Below are 24761 nucleotides of genomic sequence, written 5' to 3' on the forward strand. Positions count from 1 at the left end.
AGCCTATCCATATGAATAGGAGGGTATGTGCAAGCCCACCACTCACTGCCTGCCTGGTAAACCTGTTATGCGAATAGCCATTTGATTACCATGGTCGTCACTTGTATAGCCTATAACTCTATGGTTCTAGCACTGTTCCGTGCCATCCTTGCCGTGCATGTGGGAAATATATTGGCCACACGGCGTCCAGCCCCGTCCGGCCCCAAAAGCGCTACTGGCTGCTACTAATCATAATTGGTAACTAGCAAACAGGCAAAATGTGTAATACTATAAACAAATACCTGTCCACAAGGTCAGCTTCTTGTGTTGTGAGGTGGGTGTAGATCAGTTAGACAGTGGTGGCACTGAAAAGTTGTGGCAGTTTCCTGGTCATTTGTTATTTGTTAATACTATGTTGAAATCTGGTTACAAACACACACACACACACACACACTCACACACACACACACACACACACACACACACACACACACACACACATACACACACACACACACACACACATTGTGGTTTATGAGGACATAATTGTGAATTATGAGGACATCCGGCCGTCAGCCAATCAGCAGCCACTTGTGTGAATTATTCATGAGGGGTGCAATAGCACTCAACCGGCCACTGGGGGCACTAGTGAGATAGTCCTCACAATACAATTGTGGTTTATAAGGACATAGCTGAAACTTGGTATTTGGGCCTTTTAGAGGTATAGAAACAGTTCTACACTGTTAGAATTATGAGGACTTTGTGTATGTCCTCACAATTCCAAAAGTCCTCATAGTGTTGCGTGTAATCAGGTTTATTGACCTCATAAACCACCAATACAAGAACACACACACACACACACACACACACACACACACACACACACACACACACACACACACACACACACACACACACACACACAAACTCTCTCTCTCTCTCTCTCTCTCTCTCTCTCTCTCTCTCTCTCTCTCTCTCTCTCTCTCTCTGACATAATGGACCTTCTCACCTTGTTCAGCGCAAAAGGAACAGCAGGTTTCCAACAACATGCAGCATAGAACTTTAATGGTTAGGTAATGACACGAACTAGGGTTTGAAACAGTAGCCTAAATTAGGCCTTACTGTAGTGGTCTACCATGCAGGTGTTGTAGGCCAGGGGTGGGCAACCATGTCTTTGATCAAATCATAGTCAGACAACTGTGCAGTGGAGACACTTTCTGATATTTGTCAGCTGACAGTGAGAAAAAAAATAAGGATCTGTAATCTCTACCTCTACGTGAAACTGCTGTTATCAGCACAGGGACGGGGTTGGGGGGAGGTGAGGCGTGTCACAGATGAGTATTTAAGACTTAGACACGTCCCTGTGCATTTAGTGACACATTGAGAGAGCATCAGAAGCATTGACCGAGTAAGTTAAGTATATTCATTTTCCGATGTTTTCTTTGTCTGCTTTTATTGCATGGACAATGTCTGATGTTTTAAACGCAGTTGTTTTAAATACAAATGTAAACTTCCTGTTGATTTCATTATTTATAGATCCAAATCCGTGGATCCAGTCCTGGTCTTCTTCCTTCATTCTTCCACAGAAAATGGCTAAAACAATGTAAGTTGTGATTTTGTGATGTTGTGAGAGCTTTGTTTGCTTTTAGGTGTTAAATTTTAGAGTGGTTTCACCGTACAATGGAAGTAAATGACAAGATGTTTTTTAATTACTAATTCATAATCAACTGTGCAACAGAGCGATATAATTTGCCAATTTAACTAGTTACACTATGACAAGGTAATTACACAATCCAAACCTTTACCAAAGTGTCCTATGTCCTATTTAATTTATTTTATTTTGGAGTTCCTTAAAGATGCAGTGCCATGCTCTCTCTATCTCTCCTGAGTGCCGCGCTGCGAGCTTGTAGATCTGCTATTTTTGAAAAAGTCGTGAAAATGTGTGCAAATCTTTGAATATATGTATTTTTAAAGCAAATGTTTGTAACTCAAATTTTGCTTCTGGGTGGTTCCTGGAACTAGATATTTTGAGATGGGGGTCCGTGGCCAAATAAATATCATTTTGGGGGTCCTTGACATGAAAAGGTTTGAGAACCACTGACATAGTAGTCTCTCAAGAACAGACTAACTGAGCTCCAGTTAAGTGAAAAGGAAGTTTTCTTTGACGATGGCTGGCCAGATTGCTGACACAGAAACAGGTGTTTCAAAAAACCTTAGAAGGATTCAAAAGACACTTATAGAATCGGGTCAAAATTCGAATTTTCACAATTCTTCAAAAATAGCAGATCTACGAGCTCACAGCGCGGCACTCGGTGCCGCGTTGTGAGCTTGTATATCTGTTATTTTTTCAATAGTTAAAGCATAAAATAATGATACACAATAATGTGTACCCGTTCTAAATGGGTTAAACTCTGAGTGTAACAATCTAACCAGAAGGATCTGCATAAGAGGAGCAGCAGTATAATTAAGATGTAAAAGTATTAATACTGCATTGTAGGAATACTTTGTTACAAGTAAACGTCTGGAATTCAAATGTCACTTTAGCAAAACAAAAGTACCAAGGTATTGTTATCAAAATGTACTTAAAGGACCAAAAGTAGAAAGTACTTAGTACAATGTCCCCTTTTTTGTTACAAGTTTGAAATGTATAAAATGTATACAAATCCTTTGCAAATAGCAGATGAAATGGCCAAAATGTCTATAGGGTTGAAGTCGTTAATGCCAAAAGTGTACAAAACGTCTTTTTTAATAATGGTTAGATGTGCCAAAAGCGATGTAATCGGCTTCTAATTAATATGGTTATAAAACCACTCATAAATTAAAAATGTCCGCTTATATAGGTGTCACTATAATGCTCCGTTGCTCTATGCTAGAAGATCATACTCTTTGAACCGGAACCGGAAGTGCGCGATCGGTTCCTGGTGTTCTTTGTTATTGTTTACATTAGATTATATTATAATAGTTTTGGCCTATATCAGGGGTCGGCAACCCAAAATGTTGAAAGAGCCATATTGGACCAAAGAAACTAAAAACAAATCTGTCTGGAGCCACAAAAAATTATAAAAGCTTTATACCGGTATATTGTCGTTGTCGGGTGGAAACCTTGTATGTCCAAAACTTCGTTTGTATTTATCATTTACAAAATGAACTAAACTAGTGAAAACAGCCGATCTACAAGCACACAACGCCTCGCGGTTGGGAGGCGTTGTGTGCTTGTATGATATCTTGTATGATGAAGCAGGGCTTTACTTTGCGAGAAAAAAAATATACAAATTTGAAACAAGGTTTCTGCCCGACTATTAGTCTATATTAGGTATATTAGCCTACTGTCAAAATGACTAAGTTGGCTACAAATACATAATGAGAATTACATTTAAGATTTATTCTACACATTTTGAAAGCATTGGAAAGCGTTAAGAGTGTTTGTGTCATGTTTGTCTTCCTACAGAAACCATATCTATACTATAATTTTGCGAATGTCTGTCTGAGTGAGTGAGTGTCTGTCACAGCGTTTCTCCTCAGTGGCTGGAGCAATTGATCTGAAATCGCATCACCATAAGCATATGAACACACCTGACATAACTGTGAAGCCCGTTTGTCACTTTCACAAATTGTATGCTGTATATTAGCATTTTTATGGTGTATCTACTATCTATTCTGCATCTAGCATGAGGCACATCTATTCTGCATCTAGCTTGAGGCAAAATGTTTAACCAGCTCTGTGTGTGTGTGTGTGTGTGTGTGTGTGTGTGTGTGTGTGTGTGTGTGTGTGTGTGTGTGTGTGTGTGTGCAGGCAGGCGGGTGTGTGTGCAGGCGGGTGGGCGGGCGGGCGGGCTGGGGGGGGGGGGGGGGGGACAGTATCTCTGTAGCCATTAAGCGAAACAGGTTTCTTAAGTTGATGCTCCTACATCATGCAACACCAGTTAAAGTTACTTTCCATCCCTCATATACTGTGTGCACAGTGCACATCCCATAACCCACACACTGCACATCATTTTGGAGCTCATATCTTTGAACGGGTAAGGGCTAGTTAAAACTAAAACTATATATATTTTCCCCCTATCTTTTTCCCTTAATACATTTTTGAAAAAGCTCCAGGCAGCCACTAGGGTGGCGCTAAAGAGCCGCATGCGGCTCTAGAGCCGCGGGTTGTTGACCCCCGGCCTATATTATCATAACTCATTTTCAAGCTGCGTGTCCTGGTGTCCCGAAAAATATCTCTAAAACACTAATAGCCTATGTCCCGGTTTTCAACATTCACTACAAAATTGTATTTTCAACTTGTTTGGAAGGAGATTTAGTGTATCAAGTTGTCAAAAAATAAAAATAAAACTAATTGGACACATAGTTGTATGTACTGTATGTATGTATGTTTGATTATACAGTATATGTCACTCTCCGTCTCTGTCCAAAAGAATCACATTACAAAAGGTGCAATGGATAAGCTACTAATGTCCACAAAGTGCATACTAGTTATGTCTCACGATGAGTAACTAATAACATAGTCACACAAGTACTGTATAACTCATGTACTGTATACACTAATGTAACCAAAATTATACATACATACTGTACCGATGTCTAGAGTTGTCTAAGTGAATATGCGTGACAGAGAGAGAGAGAGAGAGAGAGAGAGAGAGAGAGAGAGAGAGAGAGAGAGAGAGAGAGAGAGAGAGAGAGAGAGAGCTTTTCCACCAGGGCTTCGGCCTGGTTAAATAACGTGATATTGCAAGTTCAACATAGCCGCTGAATGCGCTGATAAACCCCACAGAGGTTAGGGTTAGTTTTGGTTGTCGAAAATATGACATATAGAAATAGAGACACGCTCCCGTTTTGAATGCATGATGAATTGCATTGCATGAAATGATTCTTTATATCACAGGTAAGCAGATGCTGGTGACGACTTGACGAAGACTTGATGATCCTGACTTTCACAGCAGATCCTGGGTTACTATAGGTATAAGACAATTATTTACATTTATTTGTACAAGGTAAAAGACAATATAAGTCTGTCACTTGTACACATACTACACAATTGCATCATAAAAACATTAAAAGCTATAAACACAGGGAAAGAATATCAGTCAAAGAAAGTGCATGGTGCAGTGTAAGCTTACACTGCACCATGCACTTTCTTTAACCTTAAAGAGGTGGTGCCATAGATTTGTACTTTTTCTGGTTTTCATGTGTCTAGGAGGTTGACAGTACTTCATTAGACCCCCTGGTGTGGTTGTTATGAGAAATTATGCATTCTCTTTTTATTTGGGTTTTTAGCTGGAGGATGCCACCTGCTGGGTCAGACGTGCTGTTCCAAAAACACCCATACTTATTACATCATAGAATCAACCCCTCCCCTAATTACCATTCACCCAACACACATGGGTGTGGCTAACTTCAGCTGGGTCACCACCCACCATGACAACCACGCATACCAATGAACTGGTGGGTGTGGCCACATAAAAACATAATTTCAACTCTTTCTGTACACTTTTTGGAAAGTCTCATAATAGTAGATAATAATGTTTTAGAGGGGAGAATCATAGCACCTGCACTTTAAGGTTATTGCATACTTTTCACTGTCATTTAACAGCCGTAACTTAAAGGACAACTCCGCCCTAAATCACTTCTAGGCTCATTTTCCTACTTATATTGATCCCAAAAGACTGTCCATGGGGTCTATTAGGCAGAAATGCCCCTGTTGTCCAGTTTCCCCAGCAGAACCCAGCAGTTGCCATAGCATAGAGTGGAGCCTATAAGCCTATCGCTTTTACACTATTTGTTGTGTTCAAAAGTGATTTTCTTTTTCATGAATGTCTTACTAGTTGTCATTACAAACACATCCATGCCTTTGTTGTCCCACACAAGCCACCACAATCTCATGAATCATGTTTTGGGGTGAGCATTCGGCACAGGTGCCAATCAAAGTGACTGTACTGGCCAATCACAGGGCATCCTTTCCGGGACTTGGCAAAATAACATAAGAGAATAACATCTGTTTAGCAGAGTGTGATGGCTTGTGTGGGACAACGATGACATGGATGTGTTTGTAATGACAACTAGTAACACATTCATGAAAAATAAAACTATTTGACCACAACAAATAGTGTAAAAGCGATAGGCTTATAGCCTACACTCTATGCTATGAGAGCTGCTTGGTTCTTCAGGGGAAACTAGACAACGGGAGCAATTGTGCCTAATAGACCCCATGGACAGTCTTTTGGGATCAATATAAGTAGGAAAATGAGCCTAGAAGTGTTTTAGGGAGGAGTTGTCCTTTAAAGATGGAGTGCAGTGATCCCCCCCCCCCCCCCCCCCCCCCCCTCCATCATACATGGAGGATTTTTCTTTCTTCAAAAAGGTCTACAGAAAGTGTTAAAATTATGTTTTTATGAGGCCTGCTCATTAACTATGCCTGGTTGTCAGGTGGGTGGTGACCCACAGCTACAGTTCAGTGGTAAAAAGGGGATGGGATGATATTATGATGTCATTATATCAGTGTATTTCAACTGGGCCTTTTGACTCAGAGGCTTTCAGCTTTCACTAACCAAAAATGCACAGGGAAGACATAGTTGTATATTATAACCACACCTGGGGGTCTATTAGAGTAATGTTATCTCCATACATACAAAACTATGGCACCACCTCTTTAAATTACAGAAAGTAAGGCCCAGATTCAGTGTTCATGAAATGTAGGCTAGTGAGTATTATGTTAAAAGGATGAATGAAGTAACACAGGTTTATTTTCTCCAGTTCAGCGTGAGCCATGGACCGTAACAGTCAAATGATAGAGCTGGCAGCTCTTGGTCGACCCTTCAGTCTTGGCATGCTCTACGACTGCCGACAAGACTCACTTATCCCAGGTAAAGCGTTCTTTTTCCTTTTGACATAAGGCAAATTATTTATTTACGGGTAAAATCACTCAAAGCGGTACACAGTATGTCTAAAGTCATGTCATCAACATGGATCTGTCCCATTTCCCATATTCCCTCCTGATTGGCTACCATTGCCTTCTGAAATGTGTGTATGTGTATCTCCCGATTTAGGGAGTCTTACTGGTACCTAGTCTTGTATAATGTTCACTTGACTGAAAAATAAATTTGTACTAATAAGTAAGGATCCATTGAGGGAGTGATTAAGGGCTCGAACACACTGTACGATATTGCGTGGTCGGCGAGTCATCAGATCGCTAGAGTATTTCACACTACACAAGTGACTTTCTTGAAATCAGCTGTCATAATATCGTTGTGGTTTTCACACTATGAGATCGATCACCCACAAGGGATCACAAACTGCCAGATATTTCACCAGGATAGAAAAAAAATAAGGGGGGTGCGCGTGGACCTCTCTTGGGGCCTCTACTAAACAGACTAGGCCTATTATTTAACAGCAATATTACTACCAATAAGACTCCTGAATTTACCCTCAGAATAAAGGTCTATAGCCTATCCATGATATATCTATCCATATAGACAGACAGATGTCGTCTGTGAGCACACACAGCTGTCCTGTGCTCTCATTTAACACGGATCTTGTCATTTTGAGCTTGCCACCTTTTTCTTATTGTATGATGATGTCCAGTTTGCGACAGAGAGCCAAATATCAAACTCGCTAGATATCTAGCAATCGCTCGGAAAGGGATCGCCGAGTGAGCGCTATTATCGCGGCCAGATCTGCTCGCAGATTTTTTTCTTTCTCCTCTCCCTCTTAGTAGTCGGGGACCCAGTCCCCAAAATGGGAGGGGACCTGTGATTTTCTGCCGTACTTTTTATTTCTGTTTTATCTATTAGTTTGGTCATTAAGGTCCACAGAATGAGAGGCCTGCTCTGCCGGAAACATCGCGAAAAAAAGTTATGGCCATTTGTATATTCACTGTCCCATTGACTCCACTAGAAATATTAAAAAAATTAAAAACATCTGCTTTAAATAGCACGTGAGGGGTCAAATTAGGGGTTCTTCATGATTCTGAATCCATTGCAAGCATTTGTTTTGCATAAAAAACATTGTTTGGGTTACTTTTCGGCAGCCCAAAACTGTGAAAAGTGGAAAAAAAAGTGATGACTCATCACTTTTGACTGTTTTGGGGGGTTGATATCTTGCCCAAGGAATGTTTTTCATGCAAAACAAATGCTTGCAATGGATTCAGAATCACGAAGAATCCCTAATTTGACCCCTCACATGCTAATTAAAGCACACTTTTTTTCTTTTTTTAATATTTCTAGTGGAGTCAATGGGACAGTGAATATACAAATGGCCATAACCTTTTTTCGCGATGTTTCCGGCAGAGCAGGCCTCTCATTCTGTGGACCTTAATGACCAACAACCTGAAAACTGAAATAAAAAGTACGGCAGAAAATCACTGGTACCCCTCTTTTCTTTGAGCTTTTGGCCATGTGGGTCCTCGACTATAGAGAATGTTCTGAAATATGTCTGGATTATACTTCTGTAATAGAGCAGTGAACCATTTAACTCAGCTTTTTTAAGTTTTTATAAGATGTTTGGCAGCATCATGTGTTATTTTTGTTATGTTATATGTTTGTCTAATGTTTTATGTTTGTCTGATGTCCTATATGTTGTATTGGAAAATTTGTCAAATCTAAGTGAAAAAATCTCAAGTCAGATCAGTGGTTTTGTCAGCGAGCGCCAAAAATGGTTGTTGACAGCATAATCGGTTCAAAAGATCGGGCAGTGTGTTCGAGCCTTAAGAGAGTTGCAAATGTATAAGGCGAGAAAAGAGAAGTCTTAAGATCCCGACACTGATATTCATTATTATAGGTTGGCCTTCCCATAGGGTCTGGAAGAAACAATCAACATTCATTATATTCTGGATGAATTCCAAAGCTGTGTACCAAATATGAATAATCTTTATCAAACACAACTATCAATAATATTTGCAATGCACATAACTAGAGCTACTTACTCTCTCAATTACAGGGTTAACATTGTGGGATTGCGAAGATCTGGAAAAGGATACAAGAAAACGACCCAAGCACAACACTGAATTTAAGATAGTAGCATCTGAATCGATTGAGGACAAAATGTCATCACTGAATGTTGAAGCGTCCTTGAAAGCAAGTTTCTTGTTTGGGCTGGTGGAGGTCGAAGGCTCTGCAAAATATCTCAATGATTGTAAGACTACACAAAATCAGGCTAGAGTAACATTCAATTACAAAACTACCACAAGGTTTGAAGAATTGTCAATGAATCATCTTGGAAGAGGCAATGTGGATCATCCAAATGTTTTTGACTCAGGCATGGCAACACATGTTGTAACTGGTATCCTTTATGGGGCACAAGCCTGTTTTGTATTTGACCGTGAAGTGTCTAATAAAGAGAACCGTCAGGAAATTGAAGGCAGTTTGAAGGTAGCAATCAATAAGATCCCCTGCTTGTCAATAGAAGGTAAAGGCTCTCTACAAATGAAAGACACAGACATGGCAAAAGCTGATAAATTCTCTTGCAAGTTCCATGGGGACTTTGCTCTTAACACCACCCCAGTGTCTTTTAAGGATGCAATACAAGTCTACCAAAGTCTTCCACAATTGTTGGGAACAAATGGAGAGAATGCTGTACCTGTGAAGGTCTGGCTGTTGCCTTTGAAGGTTTTAGATTCTAAAGCTGCTCAGCTTGTCCGTGAGATTAGCATTGGATTGGTGAACGAAGCTCAAAGAGTCCTGGAGGACATCGGTGAACTGGAGCTGAGGTGCAATGATGCACTAAAGAGCACTGTCGCACAACAGTTCCCACAGATTAGCAAGAAGCTGAAAGCTTTTAAAAATCTGTGCAATGAGTTCAAGCTAGACTTTCAGAAAACCATGGCAAAGAAACTTCCTTCAATCAGAGGAGGAGGAGAAGAAGAAAGTGTGCTTGCAGAGATCCTGAAAAGAAGACACTCATCTCCTTTCAACAACAAAGACCTGAGTGAGTGGATGCGCTGCAAAGACAGAGAAATAAATACCATAAGCTCCCTCACTAACATCATGAAAAACACAAAGGTTGTCTCAAGTCAGAGTGAATTTGACAAAATAATACTCAGTTCAGAAACAGAAAAAGCTGTATGCTTTGCTTTCACCTCACTGCAAACAGATGAACCATATCTGTCAGCCTTATCAAGCTACCTAAAAGATACACCCAAACAAGAGAACGCTCAAGATACTGCACAGCATACCCGTGATGTAGAAGAGGAACAATGGTACTTTTCAAAAGAGTTATCTGAGAAATTGAGACAGAAAGCAAAGCTTTACATTGATTTTGCGGAGGCCAACAAGGACGAGAAGAATATTCAGTTCCTTGCGACAGCTATACCAAATGAGAGTCACAAGGGTGCAAGTATCTACCTTTATGAGAATGGATTTCTGGCCAATGAGAACTTTGAGCCACCTTCAAAGCCTGTAACACCTGCAGCGAGTGACGTAACCCATAACAATGTGACACTCAAGATGTACCCACCAAGATTTGGAGCAGATGGCATCAGCCACTACTGTATTGAGTACTGTGTCACTGGACAAGATAGCTGGCAACAACAGACAGCATCCATAGCTGATGAAGTCACTGTGTCAAATCTGGCCCTTAACACAGAGTACATGTTCAGATACCGAGCAGTGTGTCCAGTTGGCAGGGGGCCAGCCAGTAAAGTCACTGGCTCCATAAAAACCTTACCCACAAGTCCACCTGAAAATCTTCAAGTTGAAGCATATTCAGATCAACTATCAGTTAAATGGGAGCGACCAACTGAGCTTGCAGACGGGGTGAATGTGGAGAGCTACAGTGTGGAGTATTCAAAAGTATCCACTGAAATGAAACATGAACAACTGCAGTGGAACATCATGGCATCAAATGCTGAAAATGCCATCATTACTGGGCTAGAACCATTGACAGATTATGTAGTTAGAGTCAGATGTGACTGTGGCGTAGCTGGCAGAAGCAAGGAAAGCATTTTAGTCATTCAGACCACAGAGCCATTTCAACGTCTGGCTGAATTCTACAGACGTAAAAGCAAACTTGTCGATTCGGGGCCACCCTCAGTTTACAAGCTACCTCTGAAAATGAATGAAATTGACATTGAGGGATGCAAGAGCTACAGTGTTGGCAAGGAAAGCACGAGGAGAAATCGCACGATAATGGTGCTTGGAGCAACTGGGGCAGGAAAGACCACCCTCATCAACGGGATGGTCAACTACATCCTCAACATAAACTGGGATGATGATTACCGATTTAAATTAATCGACGAGGGACACCTGGAACAGTCACAAGCTGAAAGCCAAACATCCGAGGTCACTGCATACAAAATGAACCACCAAGAGGGGTTCAAAGTCCCTTATTCGCTCACCATTGTTGACACACCAGGCTTTGGTGATACTAGTGGAATAGAAAGAGACAGGAAAATTACAGAGAAGATCCGTAACCTTTTCGGTTCCGACGTTGTTGTCAGTGAGATTGACATAGTGTGTTTCGTTACTCAGGCCGCTCTTGTAAGACTGACACACACACAAAGGTATGTGTTTGACTCTGTGCTGTCCATTTTTGGTAAAGACATCGCAAAGAACATTCGGATGCTGGTGACGTTTGCAGACGGCCAGCAGCTGCCCCCAGTTCTGGGGGCGATAAAAGCCGCCAATGTCCCATGTCCTAAAACAAAAGCAGGGTTGCCCATTCACTTCAAATTCAACAGCTCTGCTTTTTTTGCAGACAAAAAGGAAAGGGACTGTGATGAAGATGAAGATGAAGACAATGAAAACTTCGATAAAATGTTTTGGAACATGGGCATGAAGAGCTTCAAACAATTCTTTGCAGCTTTAGACAAAATTGAAACCAACAGTTTGCAGCTAACAAGGGAGGTTCTTAACTCTTATACTGCTTTGAACGTTCCTGTTCGCCCCAATCCTCCAGGGACCTCTGTGCCAATACGCCCGTTCGTTCGTTTGATGTTTTTTATGGATTATGATAAAAGTCGTCCTTGCGCAACTTTTGAATGCATAATTGGTCGTCTGTGTCATTTTGAGGACAGCCGGAAACCTTTCATAAAAAAAAAAGTAAACAGACTGTCCTGGCTCCGCCTGCCCAGAGCGACTAGCTGCCAGGGGCGTCAATTGGGTATGGCAGGGGTATGCAGCTGCCATACCTTGACAGGGGGAAATAATAAAAATGTACTTTTCATCGTGCCTGTTGCTAAGGTATGGCAACATGACTGGTGTCTTCACCAGACACCAGTCATGTTGCCATACCTTAGCTTGTTCTGAACTGACGCCACTGCTAGCTGCTAGCAGCATTGAGGGACTATATTGTTTTATGCATCGGGCTGTTAGTAGAGAAAGAGAGAGAGAAACGTTGGTAAAAGCGATCATTTTGTCGGAAATCAGTTGTTTTATAGTATTAGTAGTATAGTAATTGTAGTAGGTAGTAGTATTTAGCAGTACTAGAATATTGAGATGTATTAGGCCAACTCAGCCTCAACTTGCTGGTATCATTCCGCCGAAGTGCGACCCAACCCCCCCTGACCGATAGAAATAAACTTTGTTAGAATTAGGATTACACAACCTACCCGTGTTGGTGACCCAGGACCAGCGCCCATGGTGGTGGTGGTCGTGATGATGACGATGATGATGATGATAATGATGATGAAGAAGAGAAAAAGATCACTGTAGCCATTGTTATTGAAGATAAAAAGATTGAAGAACGTAGGACGTCATCCGCTCCCGACCGGATCAAAAGCCCGAAATTGGAAGCGATCCCAGACTAAGATGGTGCCAGTCGCGAAGAACCGGGGTCCAAAAATGGATCAAGAGCCTCGTGATATTGTGGAAACCGATCCCGACGGAGCTCGACCCCCGTGTAGGATGGATCCCCCCGCCCGGGGGCTCACATCGCCGCAGCAGCAGAGACCCATGTACCGCCGCGAAAAGACGGACAAACTGGGCGATTTGGCCAATGAAGAATGGCTTCCGCGTAGAGACCCCTCGGAGAACAGAGGCCACGATTCTACTGTCCAAAGTAAGACTTCCAATCCAGTGCATGTATGTATTGTATAGTTGTACTGTATATAGTTGTATACTGTGTGATAACAGAGCATCCGTGTGGAACTGGAAGCCTGGGATGGGGGGATGGTCAGTGGGTAACGGTTTTCCATTGCGACGTGTTGCCACTCCGACATTGGGATCCGGTCTAGAGCCCGCCTACTGCATCCGGCTATTTACACGTACACATACATGCAAGAAATGTTTCCGTATCCGGACCGGATCAGTAACTTGATCCAAGCAGTTAGGATCCACGTGCTTTGTTTGTTTTTGTCGCTACTCAGGACACACGTGGAGTTCCTATCACGCGCGTGCACGTACCGCGTGTAGTGTACGTGCACTGCACAGCCTACTAAGATTATTTGATGGGAATTTAGGATTTATTGGCTTAGTTTGTGTGTGCGTGCGTACGATGCGTGTGTGTGTGAGAGAGAGGGAGAGGTTTCTTTTTATCGTCATCATCATCATCATCATCAGTAGCTGATGATGTAGCTTTTCAGTTCAATTCAAAGGAGCTTTATTGGCATGAGAAAACATACGTTTACATTGCCAAAGCAAGTGTTACAAATAAAAACTGTTGAAAATGGGGAACATAGTTGGAGGGAGTACAGCTTTGTGTAAACAGAGCTATGTTGCATTGTGACATTTTATATAGGTATACAGGGTATAAAGGGAATTTCACTGTGACAGTAAATGCATGGTAACTATTTACTATAACTGCATTTTATGTTATATATGAACTTATTGTAAGTCATTTGCTAAATGTCAAAATTGTAAATTGATTTGTTTAGATATAAACTATTTGATATTTTCCTGGCTATGATTTTAGATGATGAGTCGACGATGATGATGAGCCTACTTCTTCATTTCCACATCGTGGTCGTCCAAGGACAAGGATAGGTAAAGAAAAAACAAACTTTTTTCTGTAAATCAGACTTAGCACCATGCACATGCTCACATAGACATCAAAGGGGGCTTGAGCCCCTGCCCTTTTATCCATCTGTAAAAAGTGCCCTCTCCAGACCATGAATGCTGTTTTTACATAATTACTATATATATATATATATATATATATATATATATTTGTGTGGTAAGCAGGAAGTGCATAGAATGTTAGAGAGGCAGGGGTTGACATTTCTAAAACGGCCTTTTGATGAAAATAGTAGGCCCCCAACCTCCACGCATTCTGCTGTGACGCGTTGTGAGCTTGAAGGTGTACTATTTTTCATGTATTTTATAGTAATTATGTATTTGTATAATTTACAGATCGACCATGGGCTCGTGTACGAGTCACACAAGGATGTGTGTGTGTGTGTGTGTGTGTGTGTGTGTGTGTGTGTGTGTGTGTGTGTGTGTGTGAGAGAGAGGGCGTCACGCATTCTGCTGTGACGCGTTGTGAGCTTGAAGGTGTACTATTTTTCATGTATTTTATAGTAATTATGTATTTGTATAATTTACAGATCGACCATGGGCTCGTGTACGAGTTCAGCAGACCCGGTGGAGCCCTTCCGGAGGAGCCTGGCTGGAGTGAAACAGAATGGAGCCCCAGGCCCTGTGCAGGCTGAATGACACACACGCACGCACGCACGCACGCACGCACGCACGCACGCACACACACATATACACTCTGTAGACATGTAGTGTCACAGTGAGATAAAGAGAACCCTGAAAGCTGAAGCAGGATTCAGGCTGAAGCTCATGTCACTGTGTCAATGTTCTGCACTGCTCTTACTACTGCTCTTACTTCTCTTACACACTAAAAGTGTGTAAAAAGACACTTCTTCTTGTTTTTATTTTTTTGAATTTGTTTGTAAACAACCACTGATCATAGGTGTGATGTTACTGAAGCCAACAATAAAAGGCTAAAGAGAGATTTCTGCCTGAAAATGTATTCTTCACAAAAATGCATTTTTCTCAGCTTTATGTTCTCAAAGAGCTGTTTTTAGGCCACATTCTGCAGCTTCTAGCTAATGAACAGAACAAGATAAAAGCTCGAAATCTTTTTCTGTTGCAAAGTAGACATTCTATTCTACGTTGCCATATAATTGTTGTCTTTATAGTCGAAACCAAATTTCTCCAGTAGGCCTTCAAAGATGAGCGACAATTCTCAATTTAGCTGGCAGTGGATGGAGCTTTTTGTTCAATTCTGTGGCAGTAAAAGAGTTAAGGAACGCAAAAGTCTTGAGACAGCTATCTATGACATACGGCGTCAAGTTAAAGTTCAGATGGCGAAACTTGAAGAAATCAGGATGACGAAGCAAAAGATTCAAGAGCATGAAGCCAACATCAGCGCAAATGAGAATTTTGAGATTGAGATTCCAGTCAAAAAGCTTGAGAAAAAGAAAATCACAGGAGGGTTCAGCACCAACTGCCTAAAATGCAGCGAGACTTGTCACTACCCCTGTGTAATAAAAGATGACGGGGACAAGAAACAATGTGCAGCCATGAACGACAGTGGAAGGTGTACTTCATGCAACTGTATGTTCAATGACCATGGTATCCAGAATTTCATATTTGAGATGGTTACGGTGAATGAGAAGCAAACTATGGATGCACTGAAGGAAAAGTATGAGAAAGCCACTCAAGCAAAGATGTCTGTCCAAGACTTGATTAAACTGCAAGAGGAAGACATTGCAAACCTTAAGGATGTGATAGTGGACCTTGTGAAGCAGGCAGCTGCATGTTTGGCTAGATTGGATGAGATTGCTTTGAGGCCCAATCCACTTTCCGCCCCTGGATACATAGACATGCTCATCGAGGGGGAGAAGTCTGAAGCCAAGGAGGGCTTCGAGAGACGAATTCAGTCTTTGGAGGAAATGAAAAAAGATGCAAATATCATATCCAAGGTCGAGAATAACGAAGAACTCACAAAAGAAGAGGCAGAAGTGTACGCGGAAGGACAGGAGAGACGAAAGAAGTCGGGCATTAAATTCAGGAGCGTCATTTGGGGCATCAGGGCTTGGCAATTGCCCCCCCGTAGTGAAAATTAGTTTGCTTGTTTGATTGTTTTCACTTACAAGAGAATTAAAACAATGATACAAAGATTCAGTAAAAACAATGTGAAGGAGAATGCCTAAAAACCCTCCCTCCACTATGTACATTTCCCACTATGCTTAATTATTTGTGTTTTCTTTGGTGGTCTGGTCTGTATGCATTAATCACTCAAATGACTGCTTCCGTTTGCCTGAATTACCATACTCCTGTTAAAGTGTACTAGCCTATTGTATATGTAATCAAATAAACTGTAAATTGTCATGACTTGAGTCAAGATTGACTGAGCCTGCTGTGGTAGTGGAAAGGACATACATACACATAATAATTGTGTAATTGTAAAAGTGATCCTTTCTTTTTAGATTTGCAAAGTGCATGGGCAAACATAGTGTCCAGCTTCAGTGAGACCCACATTCAGGTATATTGAATGATATTGGTTGCTAAATGAGACTTGGTTTCCGTTTGGATAACATTTTGTTTATATTTTTGAATGTCTTTGACGAGGGGGAGTTTGGTCGTCCGGCTGTGCTGCCAATGATGTCATGGGCTGAGATCTCCAGCTGGAGTTGGTGAGTACAGTGTGTGCGTATACGCGACAGAGAAGGTTAGGTAGGCAGGGTGGTTTAGATACCATCAGAGCTACGTGAAACCCCCATGCTAGGAAGAGGAAGCGCTTAACGCTGTTTGTTGTTTTGATGTATTTTTTCTTTTGGTGAATTTGCTGTCAGTTTGTTGTTTTAGTTTGTTGTTTTGTGGTGTGTCGGACGCGGGTACGCCACTGGGCGTTAGCCCGGTGGCAGAGCTGCATGTGGGCACACTGAAGACTAGCATTGAGCTGTTAGTCAGAGGACAACTTGAGTTCAGATGCGGGGCAGCTCTCTTGACACACTAGTTACTTCTCTGTGTTGTGTACGTGTGCATGTGCTCACTGAGGGCTGGGGAGATCATTTATACTATATCATTTCTAGATTCTTTAGTTCAGTTGCATTTGTTGTATTGATGAATTAATTACGCTTTTCCCCCCCATTGAAGGTATCAGTAAGGTGTTGACTATGTTTTGAAAATGGAGCCAGTATGAGGCCTCTTTGGTTGGGAACTTGGGAACAAAGGCACCTTTTGATTCTAAGGCTGCTTGTGCTCCCTCCCTCTCCCCTTCTCTCTCTACCCCCCCCCCCCCCCCTCAAACCAATGTTTACCCTCCCTCCCCCCCTCTCTCCCTCTCTCTCTCTCTCTCTCTCTCTCTCTCTCTCTCTCTCTCTCTCTCTCTCTCTCTCTCTCTCTCTCTCTCCCCCCCCCCCCCAGCAGCCTGTTCTCTGGATATTTTACTATTGATTGATTGATTGAATACTTTATTGACAGTTTGCAACAGATGCATACCAAAGAATGCTAACAGGATAACCCAATAAGCCAAGGTCTTATTTCCATTGAGGTCCTGTGTACTCAATTCATCTAGATTAAAATACACCGTCTTTAATTCATTACTTTACTTTAAGGATTGTGCTTACATTGAAACATATATGTTCTGTTTAATGTAATTGTTTTCTAATAAATAACTTTGTTAAATGTACACCCTGTGCTGCAACCCTTTTTTACATTGCCAGACACGTGTAACTCATTGGTGAACTGTTTAATCAAGCATTTTATTGCTTTCTTATATATTTCTTATAGTATATTGTACTGTAGCTATGAAAAACTGCTAGGTTAAAAATAACCCAATTTGGATTGTATTATAACTCAACCCCTGGGTAACTATTGGACCTACCCAGTAGTAGTAAATCTTACCCAGCAAGATGGGTAGGTCTTAAAGGAGACATCCAGACCAAAACACATATAGGGTTAAATCTGCCTTTTATCATACCCCTACATACCTGCTTTAGTCGATTTTTTTCATAGCTGCCCCTGTTGCTAGATTTCGTCTGCCCCTGTTGCTAGATTTTGCGGGCTCTCTCATAACTAACACAGTGGATTGTCCTTAGGCTAGTGCGGTCATTTCTTGAGCTCCAAAGTTAGTCTTTTTTTATTGGATTGTGTTTACACAACGTCCTGAGACGAACCACACCGCTGTTTTGACCTCACAGGCACCCTTACTTGTCAAACACACCCCTCCCTCCCTCCCTTTCTAGCCTCTCCTCTCCCTGCTCTGGTGCAGAGCAGAAGCCATTTGACAAGTAAGGGTGCCTGTGAGGTCAAAACAGCGGTTTGGTTGATCTCAGGACGTTATGTAAACACAATCCAATAAAAAAATACTAACTTTGAAGCTAAAGAAATGACCGCACTAGCCTAAGGACAATCCACTGTGTTAGTTATGAGAGAGCCTGCGAAATCTAGCAACAGGGGCAGCCGAAATCTAGCAACAGGGGCAGCTATGAAAAAAATCGACTAAAGCAGGTATGAAGGGGTATGATAAAAGGCAGATTTAACCCTATATGTGTTTTGGTCTGGATGTCTCCTTTAACTACACATCTTAATTTTTCCCAGGATGTGGGTAGAATATCTTACTCAGCTGCTGGGTCAACCACTATTATTTAGTATATACTCTACCCGAATGCTGGGTCAAATTATGAACAATTCTGGGTTGTTTCACTTATTATACTTTACCCAATCCTAGGTTAAATTAAAAAGAATATAGGTTTATTCAAGCACAATACATTTGTTATTACTTTGCGGTTAAAACATGCAAAACATAATGCAATAAACACAAACCATGCTGGATTCTTTGAAGTCATTTATTATACAAATATGGAAATCGGAACACATTTGGAACACGTTTGTCACTTTAGCATTTAATCACAATTTCATTTTAGTTAATTTCTAGTTTGAAGAAATATTACCAGTTTGTTGGACTCCTGTCCAAGAATTTCATAGATCACACTCACACTTCTTTGGGTATTTGATGTCAAAGATAAAGAAGGCCTTGAAGCAGACATCGATGGCCTAAAAGCAGTGTGTCATGTTCTAAAGCCAGTCCATCAATAATGACAAAGTCATGAGATGTATGCTGAAAGTCGTTGCCCAGTGTCAGGATGAAGGGTTCCCATTTGGATACCTTGCCTCATCGAGGTACTCCATGTTGGTTCCAGGCTGGAAAAAAACAAACAAACAAGTGAGGGTGATTAAGGACCAGTGTTGGGCAGTAACGAATTACTAATAATATATTACTGTAATATTATTACTTTTTCCAGTAACGAGTAATATAAGGTATTACTCTAAAAAAAATGGTAATATATAACGCTTTACTTCGCAAAATAAAAGCCTCGCTACTCCGTTACTAGCCATTTTAGCCGATTGCAGAAAAAGAACAGATCTACAAGACATCAACATACATCTACACTTCTACAGAGATGCGATGTAGCTTGTAGATCAGTCATTTGCGCAGTGCGCACAGTTATGACGTTGCTTATGTCATGAGACCAGTGCATGGACCAGTGCAGTGTCAGCGCTGCCCTGCCTGTCACAGTCACAGAGCGAGCATCAGCGTGCGACGCCGACGCGCTTACAGTACATGGATGGGACATTTACAATCTACAAGCACTCCTCTCGGCCGCGGAGGTGTCCGCGGGGGTCCGCCGCGGAGGGGTCCGTCGCGGGGGGTCCGCCGCGGACCGTCCGCGGAGCTCAGCGGGACCACCGTGGACTGAGTTGCTGCTGTTAGCCACTAATAGCCAGTTAGCGTAGCCTCCACTGTCTGAGCCCAATAAGCCTCATGTCTGTTATAAAATGTAAAACTACTCACAGACTCGGAGTCACGGTTTTAGGGAGTTGAAAGCCTACTTTCCTTAGTGGGAACACCAAAAGCCCCTGCACCTCACGTCTAAAATAGCCTACACTTTTTAGGCAGAAAAGAAAATATGTAGCCTATTATTTAAGGATAATTAGGCAGGGGTCTTCAACAGAGCTGAGAGTTTTAAATGTAATAAAAAATAAGCAATGTTTTGTTGGGTTATATATTATAAATGTCTTAATTATTAATTGATAAAATCCATTAAAAAAGTTTCTAACTGTTCCCAGGTCAAATATTGATGTGTGATTAAAATGTGATTAATTGAGATTAATTAATTACAAAGCCTGCAATTATAATTTCTTTAATCACATCCCAGAGACTCTTATTGTTCCAATAAATTGGATTCAGTTCTAAAAGGAGCTGGCTAAACAGATTTTGCAGGTAAAAAAAAAAAAGGAAAAAAAAGTAATATAACTTAATATATTACATATTACTCTTGATTCCAAGTAATAAGTAATATAATATTATTACTTTTTCCAAGGAGTAATAAGTAATAAGTAACGATTACTCTCCTAAGTAATATTGCCCAACACTGAGGACCAAATGTCTACCAAGTATAGTAGATAAATAAAAATACAATGTATAAGGACCAAATCCATTTGGTTCCATTTGTGTACAGAGTTATGGTGGTCTGTGGCATGCAGGGGTTCTCAAAGTGTGGTCCGGGGACCCCCAGGGCCACCATAACTCTGTATACAAATGTAACCAAATGGACCCTTAACAGGTCCATTTGGTTTGAGAACCACTGACTTTATGCACTCCAATTGAATCCTGCAACAAAATATATAGCAAGCCAACCATTGAAACTGACTAGACTGTGAAACCTAGGGTTAACTAGCTGCTAACCAGCTAGTTAAGTTAAAGCAGCACAGTCAATGTGAATTAGATATATAACGTAAGTAAGCACAAACCTTTATTGTTTTGATCAGCCAGAGAAGAGATCTGCAGTGCTTCCGTTCCTAGCAGTGCTGTTGCAGGAGACAAGCCAACAAGAGAAAAGAAGGGGAAGTGACAACCCATGTTACTGAGTTTAAAACAACCCATGTACTGAGTCCTAAAAGTTTAAAACAACACATGTACTGAGTCCTAAAAGTTTAAAACAACCCATGTACTGAGTCCTAAAAGTTTAAAACAAGCCATGTACTGAGTCAAACAATGCATTTATTGTAACCCAGCAGATGAGTAGTAGGCCTACAAAATAACAATTTTTTTGACTAAACACCATTATACTAACCCATAATGGGTAAACCAATTCATAACTCAGCGGTTGGGTAGATTAATTAACCCAGCCTAGTTACTTTGCCTATTTAGATTATATTACAAAACATACATTAAATAATAAACGATGATATATAGTCCATGACTGGGGGACTTAGTTGGGACCACTATAGGCACTACCATGACTACAGATCACATAGTATTTGTAGTTGACATTGTTTCTTGCATCTCATTTGTATCTTATTTGAGTAAAAGCAGTAGTGATAGAAGTGGTACCAGACAACGTCCACGTTCTTCTTTAATAAATACTGACACAGGCCTAATACTATACCCCTTAAGGCTCTGTTCCGGGTTGCAGTTCTCCATTCCTAAACCTGATATTCCTACCCACTGACATTCCTACTGAGGTTAGGGTTAGGGTTTGGTTTAGGTGGTCATTGCCTCCGTAGGAATGGCAGTGTGTAGGAATGGCAGGTGTAGTGGAAATGTGTAGTGTTCCATTCTGGTCAAACAGAGTCAGGGTGCTGATTGTGCATGTTGGTTCACTGGAAACACTCTGCTACACCAGTGCGTGTGAAATTGTGGTCCAGGTACCCTAATGGTTCCTTGAGGGGGTTCAAATGTCTCCTTACGGGTGTGAGAACTACTGTGCTACATAAATGGAACAGAGCCTTCATTATGTGTAATGCCCAAGTCTAATACTTGGAGCACGGATGCCGATGGCCGGGTGATGTTAGAAATGTGTGCTCAATAAACTGATGTCCATAACGATCGATGTTGTAGAGTTAAATACATTATATTTATTATATGTTGCTTCAGACACATATACTTCAGTATACAAATAGTCGATAAATATATAAACGTAACACAGTATGGCAATAGTACAAACCAGCTCTAGAGACACGGTTGGAAAACAGTTTTTCTCTGACATCAGCAACACCTGTGTGTGATTAGGGACCGGTTTAAATACCTGCCCTGTAACCCTGGCATGCTAATCTTGGCCTCGATTGGCATGACATCATCAAAATAAGGACATGGCTCCAAATGGCTCTTATAGTATGATTGGAAAGTTAGGAAGGGGCCCAATTTCGTTCCAATATATGGCTGCTTTTCTCAGTTCTCCATCTGCTGGAAAGACAGGTTCTTCCCCAGTTCCCTTCTTTCACTATCACTCTATAGTTGTTGCAATGACCAATGATCTGTTCCCAAACTCATTCTACTGATGTCGTCTCATTAGTACATGTAACACACCATTGATATGCTGCCAGCGTCAATCCTGTGTTCATTCACACTGCCCCACTCAATTGTTGGGGTTCACATTCAAAGCAGAAAACATGAGCACTATGTTTTTGTCTGGGTTTTCAAATTCTACTCGATGTTGATGACAAAGCCATGTTTTAATCTTGTTGATAGTCACGTGTGCCATGTCAACATTACATTTAATTATGACACAACCTCAGAATGTAATATTTCCAATTGATTTTGTTTGTCCATGCACATAACCTTTTTTAATATTCTTTCACATCAGGTAATGATCATTAAAGGGACATTTCACCCCTGAGACAAAAAAAAACATATTCTAATGTTGTTTGGGAGACAAGAAACACAATCCTGGGTTCTATGGGATATAATCGCTATTTTTTTTAAAGTGAGACCGTGCCAACATTGTGACCCAGCTTTGAGTGATCTCATTACACACAGTAAAAACGGACCCACGTTTCTTTCACTGCTTTTTTCTATAAACACCAAATGTCTTTACCAAAAATAGCGATCTACAAGCTCACAACGTGTGTGAGCTTGTAGATCGTCTATTTTGTCTTATTCCCTCCATAAGCATAGCTGGTTCATGTGGTTATTTGTATCGATGTTTTGTCAAGGTGGTGCACTAATGTTTTCATATGGCTGGATAAGTATTGAATTCATCTTTTAAATTGCACTTTAACATGTTTTCATGTTGAGTAGTGTACATTCCTTGATCTGTCCTTTAGTTACTTCTGCAAAATCACACTAGTCAAAAGAACTATGTGTCCTTATGACCGGCACTTTGTTGACACTCCCATTTGCAGCTTAGGGTTCACAGGAACAGCCGGGGATGGTATAGTCGAGGGCCTTAGGGAGATAGAATGGTAATTTTGTGCTTTTCAGTCAAAAAGCACCACATTTTGCTCAGATGTAGCCCAGGGCATGCTCTAATGATTTAGCTAGGGCGCCCGAGGTCGCCACAGCGGCCAAATCAAGTTGGGCTCCCATCGACTTTCTATAAAGGAGGAAAATACCCAGATTTTTCTTTTTTTCCTGGGTATTTAAGTAGGATGTGAGGGGTCTAAGTAGGGGTTTGTCATGATGCTGAATCCATTTCAACCATTTGTTTTGCACAAAAAACATTCCTTGGGCTACAAATGGTTATTTTCCTCCTTTATAGAAAGCCGATGGGAGCCCAACTTGATTTGGCCGCTGTGGTGACCCCGAAGGTAGGCGACTCGGGCGCCCTAGCTAAATCATTAGAGCAAGTCCTGGGCTACATCTGTGCAAAATTTGCCGCTTTTAGACTGATTAGCACGAGAAAAAAAAACCTAAAGGCCTCCGACTAGTAGGAAATGCAGTAATATAAAAAAGGAGAAAAATGTTTCTATTACAAGATTTGGAGGACCCCCTGAATCACTAACAGTCCCTTTAAGTAAGTAGAAGTGCATGAAAACAGTCCCTTTAATAAAGTAGGAGTGCATGAATCACTAACGGTCCCTTTAATAAAGTAGAAGTGCAGAGGATTTGAGGGAAGTCGACACAGTCTGATGTTCTCATAGAAGCAAGACACTTCTGTCCTTCAAGAACAGACAAAATACAATAAATATACAATTAGACACCAGCATCCAGCAGTATGTCTACTGACGTGCTGAACATTCCCAATGGCTCGGTTCTGGTTCCAGTCCAACTCCAGTCTGATGGATCGGAGTCTGTTCCGGGGTCCAGTCCAGACATCAGTCTATTGGAGTTCAAGCGGAGCAGCCCACAAGCTCTGGGGGTAAATATTTATCAGAGTATCACTGTGAAATTATTTTTTTCATAATAAATCTCACCTTTAGCACTTATAAGCAAAGGCACTGGAAGTAGCCACAGAACTAGCATTGTTACACATTGTTAATTTGTTATACATTCGTTTGTAATTTAGATCAACCTCTTTTTACGAGTGAAAAACAGACTTTAGAATACCAGTGATCAGCTGATTGATAGGTTGGTATTTGTGATAGGTTCATACTTTGCACTAACAACAGTATAGATTAGACTATACTCAATATAAGCATAAACTATATGTCCAAAACCATAACTCTTCAACCAACCAACCAACCAACCAACCAACCAACCAAAACCAACCAACCAGTTTTATTGTCATCTCCACAATCCACAGGACAGAATTCATTATTAATATATATTGGACCAGTTACCCATATGGAGATAGATCCCTGATTGCGACCGTCAGGTCGCAGTTACTACCAAAACCTCGACGGGCTGTCAGTCTGTCCGTCTGTCCGTCACGTCACACTTTTCCCCAACTCATATCTCCGCCACCGTTGCTCCAATCCATGCCAAACTTTGCACACACAGTCCTTGCCTGCCAATCCACAACCTCCACCCGTCCCGGGACCCCCGGAGCTCCAGGGACCCCCAGGGACCCCCTGTCGCCGCCGCCAAAAAGTGCTAAAATGACCAATGACCACCCCAACAGGGCTGTTCACGGGGAATTCCCAGGGACCACTGACTCCTGGTGCTCTAGAATGGATGCA

The 24761-nt window shown here is 41.3% G+C and overlaps 2 protein-coding genes across 2 annotated transcripts in view; one reads left to right on the plus strand and one right to left on the minus strand.

The window, feature by feature from the left end:
* The window catches only part of LOC308281586 (uncharacterized protein), a gene marked incomplete at its 3' end in the record, with an annotated part of 534349 nt that overhangs the window by 243651 nt on the left and 265937 nt on the right, over window positions 1-24761 (minus strand). The window lies entirely within an intron of this gene.
* Window positions 3846-13632, plus strand: LOC308281507 (uncharacterized protein; the record flags this gene model as incomplete). The annotated part of the gene is made up of 5 exons (XM_080721725.1): window positions 3846-3998; window positions 4862-4936; window positions 6730-6839; window positions 8911-12149; window positions 13615-13632. Exons 3-5 carry the CDS (start codon window positions 6743-6745, stop codon window positions 13630-13632), a joined length of 3354 nt encoding a protein of 1117 aa, XP_080577851.1. The 5' UTR covers window positions 3846-3998; window positions 4862-4936; window positions 6730-6742.

Source organism: Nannobrachium achirus (assembly GCF_963921795.1).
Source record: "Nannobrachium achirus genome assembly, chromosome: 3".
In the NCBI taxonomy this organism is placed as follows: Eukaryota; Metazoa; Chordata; class Actinopteri; order Myctophiformes; family Myctophidae; genus Nannobrachium; species Nannobrachium achirus.